The 21,926-nt window shown below is 40.7% G+C and overlaps 1 protein-coding gene across 1 annotated transcript in view; it reads right to left on the bottom strand.

Annotated features, from left to right (window-relative positions):
- tns1b (tensin 1b) overlaps positions 1–21,926 on the bottom strand; it is a 311,171-nt gene that overhangs the window by 167,200 nt on the left and 122,045 nt on the right. Inside the window, exon 3 of the mRNA XM_084724224.1 lies at positions 18,452–18,489. Coding sequence (XP_084580350.1) covers positions 18,452–18,489 — 38 coding nt within the window. The remainder of the gene's footprint in view (positions 1–18,451; positions 18,490–21,926) is intronic.

Here is a 21,926-nt window from a genome sequence, read left to right as displayed (position 1 = left end):
ATGTCTAAAGAGTCTTTATGTGAGCGCTTAACATCCCACAACTGGAAACGGCGCAGTGCAGCACTCGGCGCTGAATAAGCAGGCAAAGTGGCCACGAGCTACAGTCGTTTCCCTTTATTTCTCCTCCCTCTTCAGCTCAGTCCGTTTTCACCTCCTCCTCCCAAACGCCGAGACACATGAGTAACGAGAGAGGAGAGAAATTATTGGAGTGAATTTCCCAGGGAGATCAGTGGGAAACAAAAGCACGGCTCTTTTCTGTCTCTGTCTCACTGTCTTCCTCTCTCTCTTTCACACATACACACACTCCATCCTCGCGAGCTCATTCTTCATTCTCTCCTTGTTATCAGCTTCTCAAGTTACAGGTTAAATATGAGTCGCACCCCCCCCCCCCCCTTCCACCCGCCTTTTCTCTCTCTTTCTCTGACTTTCTCTCTCACACACAAACACGCACACACACTAATACTCACACACTCACTCTACAGCTGCAACGAGAGAGAAAGCCCCATGAATGAGTCCATTGAATTCACAGCAACTCCAAAGTCAAACAGTGTCAACAGCAGCGTGGAGATACATACTTATCAGTCAGCAGCTCAGTGTGTCTTTCAGCTCACAACGCCAATGAATCGCCTGTGAGTTAACAACTCTAGCTTAATATGCTGATAATATGCTTGTGAATTTAAGATTAAGAACTGGAAACATGTACAACATTGTAGAGTACAGTATGAGACAATACGGACGTTAAAGACGACCGCTGATGGCTGTTTAATTACTGTCCCTTTAATGAGGTCCCATGGATTAATTAAGGAAAAACAATATATATGAATTACATTTTACCTACAATAAAATGTTCCTTTAAATTTCTGTTTATCCTTTATGCACAAACAAAGTGATCATTCTGACGGATGACACAAATCAACATAAAATGCTTCACTTTCTAACAGTGCAGAATTTTTTCCACAACATACCTGTAGTTATCCTGTGCATGATATATATATATAATGCCAATGAGACACATACCATTGTGGACAGATTATCTGCTGTGGCAAATCCCTGACAGGGAGCAGTTGAAAAAGGAAGTAGTTGAAAAGTTACAAGCTCAAGTTTTTTTTTTCTTTAGGAGGCTGCTTTGTTCAGTAATGCTACAAGTGCCTACTCTTGCTGGGAATAACTCTAATGACATTAGCATAAAAAGTTGGACTTGCACACACGGTGGTAATACAACAACAACATTACAGGAAGGATATCACATGTGCTTCTTCTGAGGCACTAACACCAGCATTAAATGCCCTGATGACAGTTTGACAGGCTGCTGGTTGTCAGGACGAGTTTGAGAGGGGAGAGAGAAGTACAGCAGTGAGGTATTTTATTTCTTGAGGAATAATAAATAAATAAATACTGGACTTATTTTTTACAACTGTGGTACCTGATACTGTATGGGCTCAAATGTGAAAGGCACTCAACTGTACGTCTCACCCTCCCCTTCCAAGCACGTAGGAGAACCTACAGTGGCTGCAAGTTTGGTTTGTTGTTTTAGAACTATTAATACATTAATATGGGTCTGTAATATGAAATATATTAACATTGACCCAATAAATATAACCACAGATTAGCAATTTGCCCTCTTATGTAAAATGAAATTGTTCCAATTTTATTGGAAGTGTATTTTGTGCACTGTGGATCTCATGCTTTTGTGCAGGGTTAATGTCCCTTGTGGACATTCTGTTTCTGATCGGTTAGGTATCATGTATCAAACCAGTATTGTTTCAGTCTCAAGGATTGTTTTGGTATAGACTATTGTGATACTAAACTTGATTCTGGTTTCGAAGTCAAAGTTGTGCTATCATGACAACACTAGTGACCTCCATGAAGGGGACCTGTGCCCTCTGTTGATATAAAGGGTTCAATCTAAAATAAAGACAGTGATTCTTAATTTCAGGTGATTATACACTAAAGAAAACATACTTATGAATATTATATACAACGTCTGCCATTAGATCCCCTAAATCTTATACACTGGTCCTTTAAAATAAGGTAAGCACTCTGGTATTTTAATTATTGGCATTTCCACAACCTCCCCAGCTATTATCCAGTAGCAGACAAAGGGACATTACTGAAGAATGTTTGGTACAAATCTGTAGCACATTAAGTATAATGCGGCAGCGTGGAATGGCCACTGACTTTGATGTTGCTTGGAAGTAATTACATGGAAGGCGGCTCTGAAAGTAACACCTTTAGCTGAAGCTGTGTTCACCAGATGTTAGCTCAGAAAGCATTATTTAATTCGCTATTAATGACAAGGGCTTAGGAAGGAAGGGAGGAGACATGTGGTTTACAGTAACAAAACAACACGCTTGTTTATGTGAGATGTACACCTTTAATGTAGGAACCAGGCTGATCTGCTAGGATGTGGGAATTCCCCTTATTTTTTTTGGTGTCTAAGTTTGTCCATGTTGGTGTGAGTTACTGTACTCAATGCAATGCAATTATGCATAGCGATAGTTACATGTCTGTGTGGTAGGAAGGGCAAAGCATGGGAAAGTTACCCGCTTGTCTTTGAGGCTAATATGTTCCCCCCAAGTCTGCTTGCTTTCCTGGGTCCTGGCTTTTATTATCGTCATGGTCCAGAGATTGCTGTCTGTAATCACACCAACATTGCAAAAGACAAACATTTGACTGCCATTACATATTTTTTCCTTTTAGAGCCGATCTTTATAGAAGCCCCTGAGAGGCAATTGCAAAAAAAAATAAATCTGTCTTTTCATTTTTCTAAGCCTGGTCAAAATGGTCTTCTCTCCTGAGAAGAACACGCGATAAAAAGCTTTTTTTAAAGTGTTTGTTGTTTTAATATTCATTTCGGCCACAAGAGGCCTAAGTGCTCCACTACCCCATATTCTAAAAATGACTAAAGGCATTCACAGTTTCTTCCAAGTGAGCCAAGGTCACATTACCTGAATATTTTTGGCCATAAATCATTTTGACAGATTTAAACACTAAAGGTGATTTATCGCAACAACTGATTGGGTCAATTGTGTCAAGGAAGTGTTGTCAGCACACCTCCACTGTCAGGATGAATGCATTAATGCATGACTGATAATGAATGCATATGTCTATTAAAATTACCGTTAAAAAAAGATCATTAAAATGACAAGTAAAAATAGAATTTTTATAATTGCATTTTAATTTCTCCATGCACCCTAAACACAAGGTATATATATGCAAACAACATGAACATGAATGCGTTTAGTCCTATTTAGAACATGAGGTAGTGATGCACTCTAACCCCTTGTGCCCAAAATGACTATTACAACAACAACATGAAAAATCTTCCACCTGTTTTCACAGATATAAAAGAAATTAAGAAACTTAGTAATATTATGATGGTGAAGCCTTTTTTTCGCTTGTTCTACAATAATAAACCCAGGCAAGAAACATTCAAACATGGTGGCTCTTCCAGAAATGTTGAGCAATAACCAAACAGGAACAGATCAAGAGATCAATGCAGAGAAGGGAAGACAGAAGAAGAAACAACAAGTAGTCAGACAGAGGAAGAGTTCAAATGAAAGATAAACAGAGAATAAGACAGAAAGTAAAAGGGAGGACACAGAGAGGGCTGTCTGGGAGAGGTCCAATTTCATGAGTCTGACTCAGGCTTTCCCAAGAAACAGCAGAGTCGAGCAGATCGCTGTCCCCCAGCGCCCCGTGGAACGTTTCACCAACGCCCATGCAGCGTACATGGATTTTTCTCCTGGATGGTCGCGATTAAATCAGCAGGAGCTCAGACACAGTGGAAGCAGGCATGAGACAGAAAAGTTGTCACTTTGAATCAAAAGACAGCTTGGAGATATATGGGGTGGGGAACTTGAGCAAAAAAAAAGTCTCAGAACTCTTACAGCATGTAATGAGGATGTGTCCTCCAGTGAGGCATTTCACTCACAGCTGTTGTAGCTTTCAGGAAAGCTTAGTGATGCCGGAAAGAAAGGTGCATGCTCAGCAACTGTTCCTCAAAAACAAAATAAAGCTTTAAAACAAGTTTTATACGGCAATTAAATTAAATTGTACATAATTTATGCAACTGTAGGTTCTACGAAGTTATTCCCCTCACCTTTTCCTTCCATCTCCGTCCTTCTTGTGTGCACTTGGCCCGTTGTTGACATTCTTTCCAGCAGCTCTTGATTACTCCATCATGTTAAAGGCTGGGCGTTCCTGTTTGTTTTCTCTGCTGTATCTATGCACATGTTGCTACCATGCTCTTACTAAATACATGGCCATAAGCCACCACTCATTGTGTAATCCATTCACTCACGCACTGGGACAATAAGAGCTGACAGATTGTTTTTGGGTTTCATGAAGATCATCAGATCAGGAAACACTGCTTTGCTTCTCGCAGCCAGAATTGTTAAACTCATATTTGAGCTTAACAAAACAACATCATCTTTTCTTTAGAAGGTCGTTACAGCTGCACTTTTTATTTTTTTATGTTAAAGGGAAAATTTGGCACATTTTATGTGAATGTCCAGTCAGTGTTGATGGTACATATAGGCAATTGAAGCATTAAATTCCTCATTGTGGGCTATATTGACTAAAAAAGCTGAGTTCTCCTGCTGCAAATCTCTGGATGTTCTTCTTCCTGCGTCCAGTGATGTCGCAGTGATGTCACTGGTGTTACAAAAGAACTATTGGCTATTTCAGCTACAATCTCTAGTCTCCTCCTCCGAGTAGCCACGGGGCATGCTAGATGAGTATTTTTGTCACATATCACTGTGTTTTACCCACTAAGTCATAGACGATAGTAATAGCTATGCTAGGCTAGGGTGGTGATAGTTAGCAATATGGGTCTGGGTATCTGAAGTTTGCACGCAATTCTTGGTGCATGTATGCAAGAGAACAGTAACTTGACACAACAGATGGTTTGATAGACATCACCATCTGGGAAGTCGACCTTAGAAACTTCTTGGAAAAGGACAGGCCCTTTAAAAAAAACACACCGTCTATCACATCTAACATGGGCTAATTTCAACCAATCAGATCAATGCTTCCATGGATGTTTCCTGCTGTCGTCACACCTAAGACCATGCCCACAGCTGCCAGTAGTCCCTACTAGAAAGCATTTATATGAAAATTACTCCAAAAAAAACAAAAAAACATCTATGGAGCATTTTTGCATTGTTCTGCTCAATGTTTTGGTTTCACAGTCTGCAGCTTTACTGGTTTGGTTAATTTTCACCAATCTCATCAATTTTTTTTAGTTCAAATTAATGCTGAATGTTCACAGAATAAGTAAGTGTCTGTTTCTAAGAATTCATCAATAATATTTTAGAAGGAGTAGATGTTTAGAATGGTCACATTGTGCAGTCACTGAACTCCAGCTCCACAATGTGTATTCTCAGAGCAAATTTACTTTCAGGGTAACAGGCTTAGCTTTACAGTTTGCAAAGTTATTAACAGCTGATCAACTTGCAGTGTAGGACTTGTTGTCACTCGTAATTGTAAAGTATAATGCTGCCCTAATCTTGTGCTTATGTAGGTTGAGTGTCTGTGCAGCCTGCAGGCAACCTGCCTGAGCTTAAGTCTGGGAAGGAAGGGGTGGAGGAAAACAAATCACTTCAACTGTTCATTATGCATTTAATAGGGATTCAACTTATTCAATATACCATTTATGGCTCTGGTGCTCATTTCTGAATACTATATTTCTCCTTTAAATTTGTCTTTTCTTTCTCCCTACATCACTTTAACCATCTCTAAATATAACTCATTTGACTGCAGATATTTAGATCCAGTGAGGCATTTTCACCCATACAGTATGAAACAAATTTAAAGTCCTGATGGAATTAAAATCAGAAACACAATTTCTAATTGAGTAAAAGCTTTTAAATTAGAGGCCATATGATTTACAACATGCTCATGTTGTTGTCGTGTTCCCGCAAATGCTCGCTGTCATAAGAAAGAGGGCAGAGGAGCGAGCATGTGTTCTGTCCTGTGACTGCTAATTCACTTAGCCTCAGTTAGCCAGCTCTGCAATTGATCACACTAGAAGCTGCTTACTTGAAAATACAGTACACACAGTTACCATGGCAAAGACCAAAGGGAATATTGTGATTATCATCCCAGCCCCATCCATTCATGTTTGTCCCCAGTCTGTCGCAGCCATATGACTTCGACATTACTTAATGTAGGCTTTCTTTAAAGGGGCTACTCCCCCTCCCACTGCTCCCCTTCCTACTGTAACTCCCATTTCTCACTATGCACAGAGCCACCGCCACCACATGGAAAAGGAAGGAAGTTGTTAATGTTGTTACTAGGATTCAATACCAGGCTGACCTCTCTGAAACTTCACTTGGGGTATTGTTATGCATCCTGCACTCACAGTCAAAGAACAATGTGTTGCCTCTTTCTGTTAATGGCAACTTTATCTCACTCTCTGGTGTAAATTATCTACGAGGAAGTCTGGGCTGTGAATATATTTATGTCCAAAAATCTACACATTAGACAAGTAGTAAATGTAAACAAACTTTAACTTTAAAAAGTACATGTCATCAAGTCTTACAAAGGTCTGAGGAATAAAGTCTGAGAGGAGCTGCATGACCACTGCACAGACATGAAAGTTAAAACACTTACAGTCCCTCTGCTATTGTCAGCAAAAAACTGAAATTTGTCATGCCTGGTCTCAACAGGGCTAAACCTATAGAACTATAAAATCTATATGATCTTGAAAAAGCTTTGCTGGAGCTTTGCAGCGGTGACACAGCTTCCAAAGCTTCCAATTAATGCCGGTGTGATAAATCAACCCTTTAGCAACGTGGAATCTAAAGGACGTCGGTGGAATAGAGGATGAGGTTAACCATGCCAAAAGATCTTGACAGCTGCTGCTGAAGGAAAAGGCCATATGAGACAGAATGGAGTGTGAGGACCAAATGATTTCCTGGGTCCAATGCTGTGAAAGTCCTAATAAAAACTATAAGTTTAAAGTAGCAGTTTGGGTCAGTAATCCATCAACTGACAACAACAGAAAATCAATCAATAACAAGTGAAAGAGGCTACAGCCATGCTACAACTCTGTAACGCCCAGGATGCACCACTTTGGTCAAACATCCAATAGTCATTCAACAGGCATCAAGACAGTTCACTCAAAACCAAGGAATCACCAAAGTCATTAGGGTTCATTCTCTCGGGGACCATAAAATTTCATGGTGATACATTCAGCACTTGTTAAGGTACTTCAGCCTGGACAAAACTGACCAGATCAACTGACCAACTGACTAGACTGACCTTGCCATCCCTAGAGTCACACTGCTGGCATGCAACATTGTCTGGCTCTGGTTTCTCAAATGTGAGGATATGCAGCTTTTTTTCTCTTTTACATCATTGTAAATTGATTGAAACTTTAGGTTACTGGATTACTGATCATAGAAAAACAGCAGTTTCAAGTAGAACCCCACTGATACATTGCGCAGCCAATGTTACCAGCTGATAATGGCCCATGGTCTTTTTAAAGACCGGTTCCTTGTGACTAAACAGTTACTGCAACCTTACACAAGTCATGCTCAACAGGTGAAGGAAGGCCAGCTGCAAACCCGATGTTCTCTCACAAAAATGCCCCTCACATGTGTGGAAGCAGGTGTTTGGACGTGTCAAAGACTTGGAGGCAATAAATAGTAAAAGATAGATGGTCTGCCTTATCCTCAGCCACACGGCAGGAGGACTTTTAATCTCCAGATGATTGCTCAGAAATGTTAAAAATGTTGGGGAGTGGTTGCCACTGACAGAATGCCTGCTTATTTAAACACAGGAACATCAAGGTAAGAAGAAGGTAAAGGCAATCAATCACAAATGCACAGGTGTATCTACCGCTAGCAAACACAAATTATTAATTTGAGTGATTTGAATATCATCAAAATCTACTGTCTAACTTCCTCATTAAAGTCTATTCTAAGAAACAGTGGTATTAAGCACTGGTGGCCTCAAGGGATGGGGGGCAATTGTAGCAAGTGTGCTCACATTTATGCACCTATGATAGATGAAATATGGTAAAGTGCCCTCTAGAGTGCCCGTCCCAGTGGACAAAATGTGATAAAGTGCCCTCCAGAGTGCCCTTCCAGTCAACAAAACAGGATAAAGTGCCCTCTAAAGCAGGGCTATTCAACTTCAATACCAAGTGGGCCGAATAGGAAAATCACTGGGGGTTCGTGGGCCACACAGAATATTTGTCAACTAATGGATAAAAATAACTCTTATGTTAGTAGATATATACATGAAATAAACTAGTGACACATATTCCTTTTCTTTCACTTTAATGCTTTTACATATGGAGCTTTTTAACCAAGGTCCCTAACCCTCTATAAATAAAACAAGCCATGATTTGTCTTGTAGTGCCTCTTCACATTGTATTCTTTCATGACAGATATACATTCATTGCACAGTAAACAGACCGGTTTATTACTCGTCGCAGCAGGTAAAGTAAATAAATATTTGTCCGTCCACTCGCCCTGGAACTGCCGATTTTCAAAATCAACTTTCCGTCTCTTGGGTTTTGAGAGCGACATGTTGTAACACGACGTTAGCTTAGCTAACCAAACCTTACCTCTCTCATCCGCGAGCCCTGAGTGCAAGTGCAGAGCAAGCGTGGCAGCCAATTACAGCACACCCCTGCTCAGCATATAGGTGCATGGTGTGACATAACATTGATGTAGAGCTATCCAAGTCAGATCAGAACCGTTGAGCCTGAATGGCTCGGGTAAGCTCAGAGATGTAGGCTACTGTATTTTCCGCACTATAAGGCGCACCTAAAAGCCTTTAATTTTCTCAAAAACCGACAGTGCACCTTATAATCCGATGCGCCTAATATATGGATCAATATTGGTTAATTATGGCTACCGTAGTCAGGGGGCGTCGCTGAAGTAACAGCGGTAAAAACGGTAAAGGGGAATTCCAGTCCCACACCACTTGTGTGTGTATAAAGACCCCAAAATGGCACCTTTCAAGAGACACGCTTACGACGCAGAGTTCAAACTCAAGGCTATCAGTCACGCAGAAGAACATGGGAACAGAGCAGCAGCAAGAGAATTCAACAACTGACTGACTTATCTGACTGTTTTGTTGACATTCCCTTTAGCGCAGCTCCATCTAGTGGATGCATAACGCAACCCCAGCCACTACAGTAGTTTCTATTCTATGCGCCTTATAATGCGGTGCGCCCTATATATGAAAACAGTTTTAAAATAGGCCATTCATTGAAGGTGCACCTTATAATCCGATGCGCCTTATAGTGCAGAAAATACAGTACCTTTATTTTATTTTATCACATGTATGACACACATGTAATCGTGATTTACCGGCAGTCTTGCGGGCCATAGAAAAATTCAAAAGGGCCGTATCTGGCCCGGGGGCCGCTAGTTGAATAGGTCTGCTCTAAAGTGTCCCTCCAGGGGACCAAATGTGAAAGGCTCCCTAGAGTTCTCTCCCAGTCAACAAAACATGATATAGTGGCCTTAGGAGTGTCCTTTCAGTGGGCAAAATGTAATAAAGTGTCTTCTAGAGTGCCCTTCCAGTGAACAAATGAGATAAGTGCATCAATACTTTCGGTGCTCTGGTGTGCCGCTGCACACAGCTTCTGCCCTTTTTATTTTTTTTCCCCCTGTCTCTCAAACAACTTAAGTCCACCACTGTCATTAAGACTGTTAAGACCAAGTTTAGCTATACAAAAGAGCAAAGCAGTTTGTCACTTGGCAAATATGAAGAGCAAAATGAGGACATATCCATCGGCAAGCAGCTAGCAACAAAGCTCTAACTGAAACATGTTGTCCTCAATGACAGGAACTACAGGGCTCACAAATAACAAATCTGAAATAACAAAAACACACATATGATGGAAGTCAGCCAGCACACAGAAACATGTGATTGTGCTCCAGACATCGAAAACATGCATTCTGAGAATTTCAGGGGGTGGTAAAAATGAAAACAAGTGCTTCATCATTTTGAAGCGGAGAATGAAAAGCTCATGCAGTGAGAGTGTGTTCATGTTCTTACACTTTGCTTTCTCAGACCTCCTTCCTCATTAATGCTGGAACATGGTAGTTTCCTTCTCAAAACACACTTGACAGGCAACCAAGGATCAGTGAAACCCAATATGTTGTACTCAGCACCTCAGCTTATTCCTGACTTTAAGTGTTACCAACCCATTAGACCCTGACCCGTGGATCAGTGGGGCTGATGTAGTAGATAGTTGTAGTTTAGATTTAAATTTTTTAAGTTTAGGCTGCATTTTTGCATATTTCCTCCTAATCTCAATTTGAAGGACCAGTGTGTAGGATTTAGTGGCACATAGCAGTGTGGCTGTAGATTGCAGTAGATTGAGTCCTGCATCCTTTTGGGGTTTATTTCAAAATAATGACCTGCTTACTGTACATTATCCCTTACATAATAACATTCAAAATCTAAAATTATATCTATTTTTATATCACAAAATCAACATTTCGATATATTGCCCAGCCATATTAGACATAAAACAAAAAAGTTAAAGTTACTGTTATATTTTTTGTTATGCTAAAAATGGCCGATATGTTTTTGTTACGTTTTTCTTAACTCTCAATCACTCAGTCAGGATCTATAATCCACATTTGTCCAGAAAATGGGAAGTGTTGTTTGTCAAGGTCACATGATCAAAAGTGTCACAGTTAGTTACTTCATGTGCAATTCTACACTTTAAATCAATTTTTAAAAATAACATACAACAATAAGGGTTGACTCAAATAAAAGGAGTGACAACTGAGCAAAACAAAAGCCTAGGGTTCAATGAACAAAACAGTGTAGCTGCTGTAGACTAGTGGTTCTCAAATGGTGGTCCAGGGACCTCCACTGGTCCATAGCACACCCAATTCAACCAATCCTTTTAAATTCTGTACAGCCTTTGATTTTGTCCAACACTGTAGCCTCCCACGAGTTACACCAATCAGTCCCCTGCAAAAACATTATACATGCACATCTTAATGAACCAACTCAATGTTTTATTATTTACTGTTTTTTACTACTTTTTTTCTAGTTTAACCTTCAAAAAGATTTTGCTTCTTGTGGAATTCACCTCCAGATGCACTTCTTCATTTACACTCAGAACATCCAGAACACAGTGCAGTTTTATTCTCTCTGGAATAAGATGCCTTTGATTTTTAATGAACTGTATAAAAAAATACAATTTGTGCAACATGATCTTGCACCAGCAAATTCAATGCAAAATACCCCTAATAAAATTACAACATACATCACAATTTTTTACAAGGCTGCTGTGAAATGATGCATTTTAGGCCACATTCATTCATTCATCGTCTTCCGCTTATCCAGGACCGGGTCGCGGGGGCAGCAGTCTGAGCAGGGACACCCAGACTTCCCTCTCCCTGGACACCTTCTCCAGGTGTTCCGGAGGGACCCCAAGGTGTTCCCAGGCCAGCCGAGTGACATAGTCACTCCAGCGTGTCCTGGGTCTTCCCCGGGGCCTCCTCCCAGTGGGGCATGCCCGGAACACCTCCCCAGGGAGGCGCCCAGGAGGCATCCGATATAGATGCCCAAGCCACCTCAGCTGACTCCTCTCGACGTGGAGGAGCAGCGGCTCTACTCCTCCCTCCTCCCTCCCTCCTTCGCCTTTCGGCTCAGCTCCTTCTTTCCCACGACAGACTGGTGCAATGCCGCCGCACCAATCCATCTGTCAATCTCGCGTTCCATCCTCCCCTCACTCGTAAACAAGACCCCAAGATACTTGAACTCCCCCACTTGAGGCAGGGCCTCTCCTCCGACCCAGAGGGAGCAAGCCACCTTTTTCTGGTCGAGAACCATGGCTTCGGACTTGGAGGTGCTGATTCTCATCCCAGCCACTTCACACTTGGCTGCAAACTGCCCCAGCACAAGCTGAAGGTCCTGGTTCGAAGGAGCCAACAGGACAACATCATCTGCAAAAAGCAGAGATGAAATCCTGTGGTCCCCGAACTGGACTCCCTCCGGCCCCTGACTGCGCCTAGAAATTATTTCCATAAAAATAATGAACAGAACCGGTGACAAAGGGCAGCCCTGCCGGAGTCCAACATGCACCGGGAACAGGTCTGACTTACTGCCAGCAATGCGAACCAAGCTCCTGCTCCGGTCATACAGAGACCGTACGGCCCTTAGCAGAGGGCCCCGAACTCCATACTCCCAAAGCACCTCCCACAGAATGCCACGAGGGACACGGTCGAATGCCTTCCACAAAACACATGTGGACTGGTTGGGCAAACTCCCATGAATCCTCAAGCACCCTGCGGAGGGTATAGACCTGGTCCAGTGGTCCACGACCAGGACGAAAACCACATTGTTCCTCCTGGATCCAAGGTTCGACTATCGGCTGAATTCTCCTCTCCAGTACCCTGGAATAGACTTTATCAGGGAGGCTGAAGAGTGTGATCCCCCTGTAGTTGGAGCACACCCTCCGGTCCCCCTTCTTAAATAGAGGGACCACCACCCCGGTCTGTCAGTCCAGAGGCACTGACCCCAACTGCCACACGATGTTGCAGAGGTGTGTCAACCAAGACAGCCCTACAACATCCAAAGACTTGAGGTACTCAGGGCGGATCTCATCCACCCCTGGTGCCTTGCCACTGAGGAGCTTCTGAACTACCTCAGTGACTTCAGCTTGGGTGATGAATGAGTCAACCTCTGGGTCCCCAGCCTCTGCTTTCTCTACGGAAGGTGTGTCAGTGGGATTGAGGAGATCCTCGAAGTATTCCTTCCACCATCCAACAATATCCCCAGTCGAAGTCAACAGCTCCCCACCACCACTGTAAAACAGTGTTGGCAGGGTACTGCTTCCCCCCTCTGAGGCGCCGGACGGTTTGCCAGAATTTCCTCGAGGCCGACCGATAGTCCTCCTCCATGGCGTCCCTGAACTTTTCCCATACACGAGTTTTTGCTTCCACAACCACACGGACCGCAGCGCGCTTGGCCTGCCAGTACCCATCGGCTGCCTCAGGAGTCCCACGAGCCAACCAAGTTCGATAAGACTCCTTCTTCAGCCTGACGGCATCCCTTACCTCTGGTGTCCACCACCGGGTTCGGAGATTGCTGCCGCGACAGGCACCAGAGACCTTACGGCCACACAATCAGAAAAAAACAGCAAAATCCTGGAGGGACTGGCTATTATACTATACAGTACACTGTATGTCTTCGACTGAAATTAGCGTGAGGAGATCGAGAGCTCTTAAGTAGTGTAAGGTTTTACCTTTCCTTAATGCTCTCACAGCAGTATTATAGTGGGAAAGTCCCAGATATGCCACTGTGTTTTTTTTATATAAATTGGTTACATTTGAGCAAAGGAAGAAGACGTGTGAAAGAATCATGGAGAGATAAAGGCATTCACAACCTATGTGCAAGAATTTGGAAAAACTGACCTTGAAATCCTTCTTGTCCCAACTTCCAGGTTGATCTAATACACTCCTGTCATCACCCAGGAGTGAAATCTTACTGACAAGTTTCAAGGTATTTTTCACAGCCAGTTGTGAGCACACACACACACACACACACACACACACACACACACACAGGTCTGACCATTTGTCTGCAGTTGCCAGGTTAAATGGGCCACATATTAGTCTTATCTGGAGACAGAGATTTATAACTGTAGTGTGTACTTGTGTGCTGTCCCAGCTAAGAGTTATTATCAGGAGTTTAAATTCTTCACATGTAAGATCATATATGAGTGACAGTACATTGAAAAGAGCTTTATCTGATATTTTTTAAAATAAATAATTCATAAAAATGTACCCAACAGTCTCTCAGGCCTGACTGAGGGCAGATAGTGATCAAGCTTGACCCTGTCTTGGTCACTCCCTTGTTTTTCATCTCAGGCTTGTTAGCAAATTGCTTCCTGCCAGAGCTATGACATTTTGAGTTGAAATGTTTACAAAAGGAAATGCTGCTGTGATTTTTGGAGATGGAAAGTATCAGTTTTGTATATATAGCTGCTGGGAGTGTGTTCTGGGCTCCTTGATTGTCTCCTCCCACAAATCTGACCTCTGACTTGCTGAAATTCAAATGGTATCAACAAGTATGTAACATATGCCATCACACATCACACTTTATTATTCATTAGGAGCATTAAACACTGAATCGGTTGTTGTGAACACAGAGGACAAAGGACATCAGCACCAGCACCGTATACTTTGCCTACATATTCATCCTCAATAAGTCCTGTTCACACACGAGTCTTACTGAGGATTTCATGCATAAATAAATTATGTATGACTTATCCATTTGGTGAATCACATTCACACTGACTGGTATTAAGTTGTCTCAAAATATTAAACTGGACTATCTTTGATTAATGTGCTTCACACACAAATCACAGCAGATCTACAGTGGGCACAAATCAATAATAAGTGGTTAGAGACTCTTTGTGGCACTATAATCACAGCCCAAAAATGCAACTTTGGAAGGGCCATTCCCCTCATGCCATAAGTGGTTTTGTCTTAAAACTGGACACAAAAGTATAGCTCAATGTGCTTTACAAAAACATACCCTGGACCATAAAATGTGCATGATGGATTTTATGCTAAGAAGCCTAAAGTGAAAACAGGAAATGAGCAAAAGATTTAGACTGTATGACCACTAAATCGGGTACACAGCATTATGGGACTCACTCTGATGATCTTCGCAACTCAATATTTGACCAAGCATCATAGAACTCAGTGGTCAACTTCAGGCCATGTTCAGGTAAAGATGTACCAAAGCATTTTGAGGCTGACCTACATTGAGTGCTGGCAATGTTTCAAATGTGCACATGAAAACTCTGGGGGCAGAACTTCACCAGTGTCCATGTGCATGCTGTAGGGGCAAGTATTGACCAAATTTAAAGTGCCATATTCAGTGGCCATTTTGAATTTGCTCATAACCCTCAAGATGCCGTTGACCAATCCTGATGAATCTCACTGGACACATCCTGCACCATCTCCAGGAACATGTGAGCATCATAGGTTTACTGTCACTGTTTCTTTTGTATAAGATATAATACCCGACATCTCAATGCAGAGTTGCAGTGAACAGACAGGACAGATGCTGCTGTGTGCAGCGCATCTCTGTGAAGAGCGACTGATTTAAAAGCCGTCACATCGCCTTGAGTGAAATCCAGACCATAACTTTTTTCACTGATGTAACTCTGCTATCACCAAAGAAACAGATCATAAAACTTTGATGTTCATTGAAACTTTGGTGATATCAGCTGTCTTAACTTCTACACAGCTCCTCTCTGCTCACCAGTGCAGCTCTGTCTCACGACGTCTGTGACACAGTGTGTCTGCTGATTGATTGACTCATGACTCCTGACCAATCAGATGTGCTGTGCTGTAGGCGGGACATTGAACCAGACTACAGAGCGTAGTTGTGTATTATACTGTACAGTGTATAATGATCTAATATATGTATAGTATATACATAGTACAGCACTGTATAAGTTTGAAGTTTTTAATATTATTACCATTATCATTACTATTATCATTATTATTACCTTACATAACTATGGTGATAATTACAGACAGACAAAGATTAAAGACAAGTGCATTTTTAAAATAATTTAACCCTAATCCCACCACTATTTTCTTTTTTGTTGATCCAAAAAATGATCCAAACCCTGACTCAAAACTGTGATACGATCTGAACCGGGAGTTTTTTGATCCGGTTAGTGTGAAACCATTCAAATCTCCTGGCACTTTCAACAGTGAAAGTTACAATATTGCAATGCAAAGAAAAATAAGAGAGGTGGCGTGGGCTGGGCTTATCGTTCCAGCCATTTTGTTTGATAAGTTTCCACTTGAGGCCGGTCCTGCCCCCACCTCCCACCTCATACTTAGCCTGGCCTGTCTGCCCTGCACCCCTGGCATTTCCTGAGACTAAAAGAGGTATCGGGCTAAGCTGGCAAGTAGCACCCATTTCAATAATGGATACCAGATGAAGAGTATGTATATACATAGGTGTGCACACATACTGTATATGTGTGTGTTCTCATCCTCAAGTGTGCAAATCCTCCTGTAAACCTCTCACAGTAGTTGTACCTTTAAACACACAAAACACACAACCTTCTCTCTCTGACCACCCTTCCTCTGTTCTCCCTCCCACTTTCTTCTACGTACTCTGTGACTTTCCAAAACAAGATGAATCAAACGATGGCTCCATCCAGAGGTCTTTTATTTTTAGACACAGGGGTGATCTCCAAGACTCCAAGAAGAGTTTTGTCCAATATAAACACATTCTGGTACAAAGTGGAGTTGTTTAGACATTCTTAAGATTTTTTTTTTGCAAAACATAAACTCCCCAAACTCCACCCACCACGACATCTGCATGTATATACACTCACACACACAGAAGAGTAGCTGACTCCACTTAAAACATATATTTTCTCCCGATAAGCTCTGCGCCCGGTTGCAGTAAAGCACAATTTTTATCTAAGGATGCCTTAGGAAAAATGCATTCCATAAAAACTCTCAAAGGATTTCCTTAGAGATTAAAGTTTTTTTTTTCTCTATTTAATCACCCTACATACATGTCCTTAGCTACTTAAGTATTCCCTTTCGTTTTTCCAGAAGGTCCTCAGTGACCAATTTTCTCAGAACATGTTAAGGGACCTATAACAGTTCCTTAAAGTGATCATTTGTGGAACATAAGACAATGTAAAAATTTATGATGACTCAAGAAGAGGAGGAGACACCAAGACACATTTTTCAGAATAGGGAAAACTCATTAGATACTGTGAGAGTATAGATTTGATGTTAGTACCAGCAACTTTGAAGCTAGTTAGCAAAACATTAACTGTCTCATACTTTAATGAGCTTTTAGTGAAAGTCACCAGTTTTTGTCAAGGTTTTCTCCTTTCTTGCTGTCACAGTAATATTTTTATATTACAACATGAGAGCTCCCTAAAAAGCACAGCCTCTTGATCACCCCCTGGTGGCTGGCTGCAGTACCACTCCCCCAATGTCAATAGGATATGGGCAAAACTAAGACTTCAAAGTACAGGTTTCCCCAAACATGGTTTCTGTCATTTTAAGTAGTTTTTATCGTGGTGATGTATGTCCATGGGTTCATTTGTTCTGATCAGTAGCACTAGCAATTTTGTAGCTAGCTAGCCAAACATCGACAATGACACAATTGTCTCATATATTAACATGAGTTTTTAGTGAAACTCACAAGTTTTTATTGAAGTTTTCATTTTTCTTGCTGTCACAGTAAAATTTTCATATTTCGGTTGGTTTCACAGCAGATTTCTCACAGTGATTTCATCAGTGAAACTACTTCTTGCCACATGTTCTGCTTGTGTACTTGATATGGCTGCTGGTTAATTTGACTTTGGATTCTGTTCTTGTGTTTTCCATATTCTCTGAGAACATTCTCATCTTTTTCTTTTTGTTTCTCTTTGTTGTCCTTTTTGAAGGAGCTAGAAGTGTGTTAGCTAAGCTACTGACAATAATTCTGTCTGGTACAAATTGGAGAATGCTGAGTGGAGCGTAACCATGAGAACTGGAATCCACTTGTGTTGCATCACACCTTGTTCAAACTGCACTCAACATGAGCAAAATCAGCGTTCTCTATGAGAATGCCCTAACCGACAGTAAACTGCTGGCCTTATTGTATGTAATTTCCAGTAGGAAACACCTAAATATCACAATATAGAATGTGTGTTTTCTGTTTGAAAAGTACAAATTTGGGAGTAAGTTCTCACTCACCTTTTACTGGAGTAGTTGCATATCCAGTTTGATCTGAAGTGAAAAGCTGGCCGGTGTTGCAGGATGAGAAATTACCCTATTACATCTACCAGCCAGATAAATGTTAAAATTCACATTCATCATCGTCATTTCTTGTCCAAAATCCTAATCCAGTTCCTAATTTTCCACAGTGAAAGTGGTTTGACACTGGAGCGATCCTCCACCACTTTTTTCTCCCTGTGACTAAATAAAATATTTGGAGCTTGTATGATAATAATTATCTATTTTTTAAGCGATTCAAGATCCAGTCATCACTAAAGCTCTGATCAGACAGAGTGAGGCGTCCTTTCCAGTAGTTTTTGATGCAGACACTGAATCACAGCAGTCAGACAGAGACAGACAGATGGAGCAATGTGGCGTCTGATGCTCACATGCAGTTAGGACAAGGTGTTATGACAGTATCTGCCGTGAAAGTACTTAGACAAGAGGAAAACCTAAGAGGCTTCATGCAATGTTCCTAAAGTGAATCCCATAGCTTAGAGAAATATTTGCTTAGAGGACAAACTTAAGGTTGAAACTTAAGGCGGTTTATGCAACCAGGCACAGATAGTTTAGGAGCTTTTCTCATGTTCTTTTCCATGTAGAAACCAACGAACATCTGATGTGTCCATAAAAAAATTTGCAAATAATTTCCCATTTTGTTTGGAGTGTGTGATCTTTTACAAACACAATGGTTTAACTCTTACCTTGACTTCACATTTCTTGTGGCAGGCTATTCGGCACACTAGAAAAAAAAGACAGATAAAGAGAAAATGAAATTTTCTTCACAGTTCATAAAAATCTCCCAAACACAGTGGAGTAATCCAAACACACTGCGGTCCATGACATTGAGTAGTTGTCGAGGAGGTATGAAAAAGCAAGAGGTTCACTCAAATTCCACACAGTGTTTGTTCTATGGTCAAAGTCAAATATCATCTGCTGTTAGCAGGCATATTCTGCCCAATGTTAGCTTTGTACCCTTTGATCACCGGCCCCCTATCAAAGGGTTAATTCCTTATTCTGAAAGACTCTGAAAGATAAATTTTTAAAGATCTGATGTGTCTGTGTCTGGTTAACTCTAAGATTATGATCAATAGAGTGACTTTGCACTGAATATAGAACATGTAATAGTAAAATCAGTGATACACACTCAAAACTAATGTTTTGGTTTAATGAAAAAATTGAATTGTGGCAACTAATGAAATTAAGTTGAACCAAAAAAGTCAGGGGAATTAGTGTTTCCTCTACAATCAATATATTTCTAATTATAACTTACACAATAGTTAGTAGCATAAATACAAGTTTTTAAGTTGATTACTTATAAAATTATGTTTTTCCAATTAGTTTTTCCACATTATTTAGAGGATTTTTAAGTGTAATGTACTTAATTGCCATATAAGTTTTTCAGTAGACAATACTATATAAAATTAAGTTGTCCCAATGAGATTATGTTCAGGTCTTCTAACACACAGTCTGAACTGTCTGAAGTAAGTTCAGTGAGTAGGGAAGAGGACTTGAAATCCTGAACTCAAGATGGAGAAAAAATTCTCAAGCTAAGAAGCCACTTTCATTAAATTACTACAACTTGGATTTAGTCCTAAATCAATTAGTTATCAGTTATCAATCAGTTTAAATTAAACACAATAATAACATTATTATGTCAAAACAACTCACCAAAATAATGTTTACAACTTAAAAGGTTAAGCAAAATCAGTAAATTTGGATTTTGTCTTGTAACCATACATTTAATTAAGTGGTGTTAACAGGTCCCCTGAACTACTTTTTTGAGTGTAACTTTTCGGTTGAGTCAAATTACATTGGTTGTTTTCACCCAAAAAGGGGTTGGGGCATTACACAAGAGCAAAGTACCCACATGCATTGCTCTCATCCATGTTATGTGGGAGTCAAAGTTGAAAATCCCTAAAACTGTAACACACAATCAAACGATAAAAGACATTGTTCTACTATTGAATTTGAACACTTTTTTTTTTTGCAGCTTCCCTCCCACCCTCGACCCCCCTCTCTGGACTCCCGCTGGGTCTACAAATAAGGGTCAATAGGGGAGAGCACCTGGACCAGCGGCTCATAAATTGTCAGATCCCCTCAAAGGACAGAGAATGAAAACACAGCTCAGTGTGTGGAGGCGTAAGCTTTCCAAATAAAGGAGAAGACTGTATGCTTTTACTGGAACACGCTACACCTTATGTAATGAGTTATTCTTCCTGTCTCGAGCCACATTTTTCAAAGCAAGTGTAATATCTATTGTGATTAGTTGTTAAGTCATTGATATGAATTTGGGAGGTGGCCAGTCCTCACATTGTGTGAGAGTGTATGTTAACTATGTTATGTCATCACTCGTATGTTTTTTTAACCCTCTATCCCCTGTGATCTCTCTTGCCTCAGATATACAGCATGTTTCTTTGTTCTCTCTGATGCATGTTCCTTCACACACACAGTATATTTCTCAAACAAAGTCCTTAAACTAGTGTGTAGTGTATATAAATCCATCCTCCTAAACCACTGAACATTCTAGGACTGATACCGTCTGATTGGTTAGTTGATTGGTTAGTCCGACCAAGTTCTTATCTGATCAAACTGCAGGAATTTATTTACTTGGCAAGGCTGTGTAACTTTGATTAGTGCCCATTAGGCTGCAGGTAGAATCACTCAGTGCACTGTGGCTGATTTAATTAATCTAGGGATAACATGCAGTTTTTTGTGGGTAGAGTTTCAGTCAACCAAAGCTTTTTTTTTGGCTGACTACAGCCCTAGAACATTTAGCTCTACATGTGTTGTGTACATATGTTCAGACAGAAGTTTTGGCACAATCAGTTACAATGTGCTGTTGCCTAAACCTAACCAAAATGTGTTCATTAGCAAGTATTATCTTGAAAGTCTAACCAGGTGTTAAACGTGTTACTGCTAATTTGACCACAAAATGAGAACGTGTGTGCCGTTCACACCTGGGCAAATTAAAATGTGACAGTGTCGAAGTGGACCCGCTGGTTTATTTCTCGCTTCGAAAATACACACATATCCTGAGGATTTTAAGGGTGTGCTTCAGTGGTCAAAATTATGCAAATTATGTGATGCAAAAATTTGCTTTGCTTTCTGTCTGAGCACATTTCTATAATTCAGTTTGGGTTTGTTCACGTCTGCTGTAATAAGCATGACCATTTTAAGAACATTTGTAAAAAGATTTTAACACTAAAACTTACTCTGACTAACTGCCTGGGCAATATTTTTCAATAAAAATAGACAGTATCTGGATGAAAACTCAGACACAAACTAGTTTTGAGGAGTACCAGCTACCAACAGTGCTAGCACAACAAATCCATAAACAAAATTTATGACTAATTTTAAGAGTTTAACATAAACTTTATCATACATTGAAGGCAAAGTTGAGATCAGATCTTTCCAAGTCTCAGAGACAGCAGACTAACTGCTCTGATGAGCTAATTAGGTTTGCTAAATCATTAGTGACACTCATCTCTTTTTTGCCATGTTAATACAGCTAACTAATATTTTCAATAAATTTCTCTGCAATTCTATAGCTTCTTAGAAACTTGATATAGCCCTTACCCTGGTTTAGGGTCAAAGGTTAAGCATTCAGAGTAGCTCGAGGTTGAAATTTATCCAGCAGACCTTTCGATTTTTTTCCACAGGGACAGAATCCTTCATTTATTCAGAGGAGACGTGTATTTAGGTAACCTACAGCCATGTTTTACTTAATTGGCATGCCACTAGTAAAACTCTTCATTTACTGTTACCGGAACTACTGTATAATATCAGACATAAGACAAAATGATGTATGATAATATGATCATTTTGAATTAACTGTCAGCTGGTAGTCAAGCAGTGTTCTGTACTAAAAGTAGGGAAAGTGAGAAGCTTCCTCTTTAGAGCCAAATGTGTAATTACATCATGGTGCAGTTACTTTCTATTTAGGCACACACAGGACTATATTTGCACTTGGGGGGGTAACATTTGAGAGTCAGTTTGACTTCTTAATTAGAGACCTTCAAATGTGGGTGGCAGCATGAAATCCTACCGGGATACACATTTCCAAGGCTTTCAAAAGTATGCAGAGTTCCCAGAGTTGCCAGGGTCAAACTGAATGGAGTTCTTCAATACAACATGACCCATACAGTCCACACTTTAACACAAATAATAAAACACATT

Source organism: Lutjanus erythropterus, chromosome 8, assembly GCF_056507025.1.
Source record: "Lutjanus erythropterus isolate fLutEry1 chromosome 8, fLutEry1.hap2, whole genome shotgun sequence".
NCBI lineage: Eukaryota > Metazoa > Chordata > Actinopteri > Lutjaniformes > Lutjanidae > Lutjanus > Lutjanus erythropterus.
Note: the sequence above shows the minus strand (reverse complement) of the source record. Positions and strands in the feature narration are given on the sequence as shown.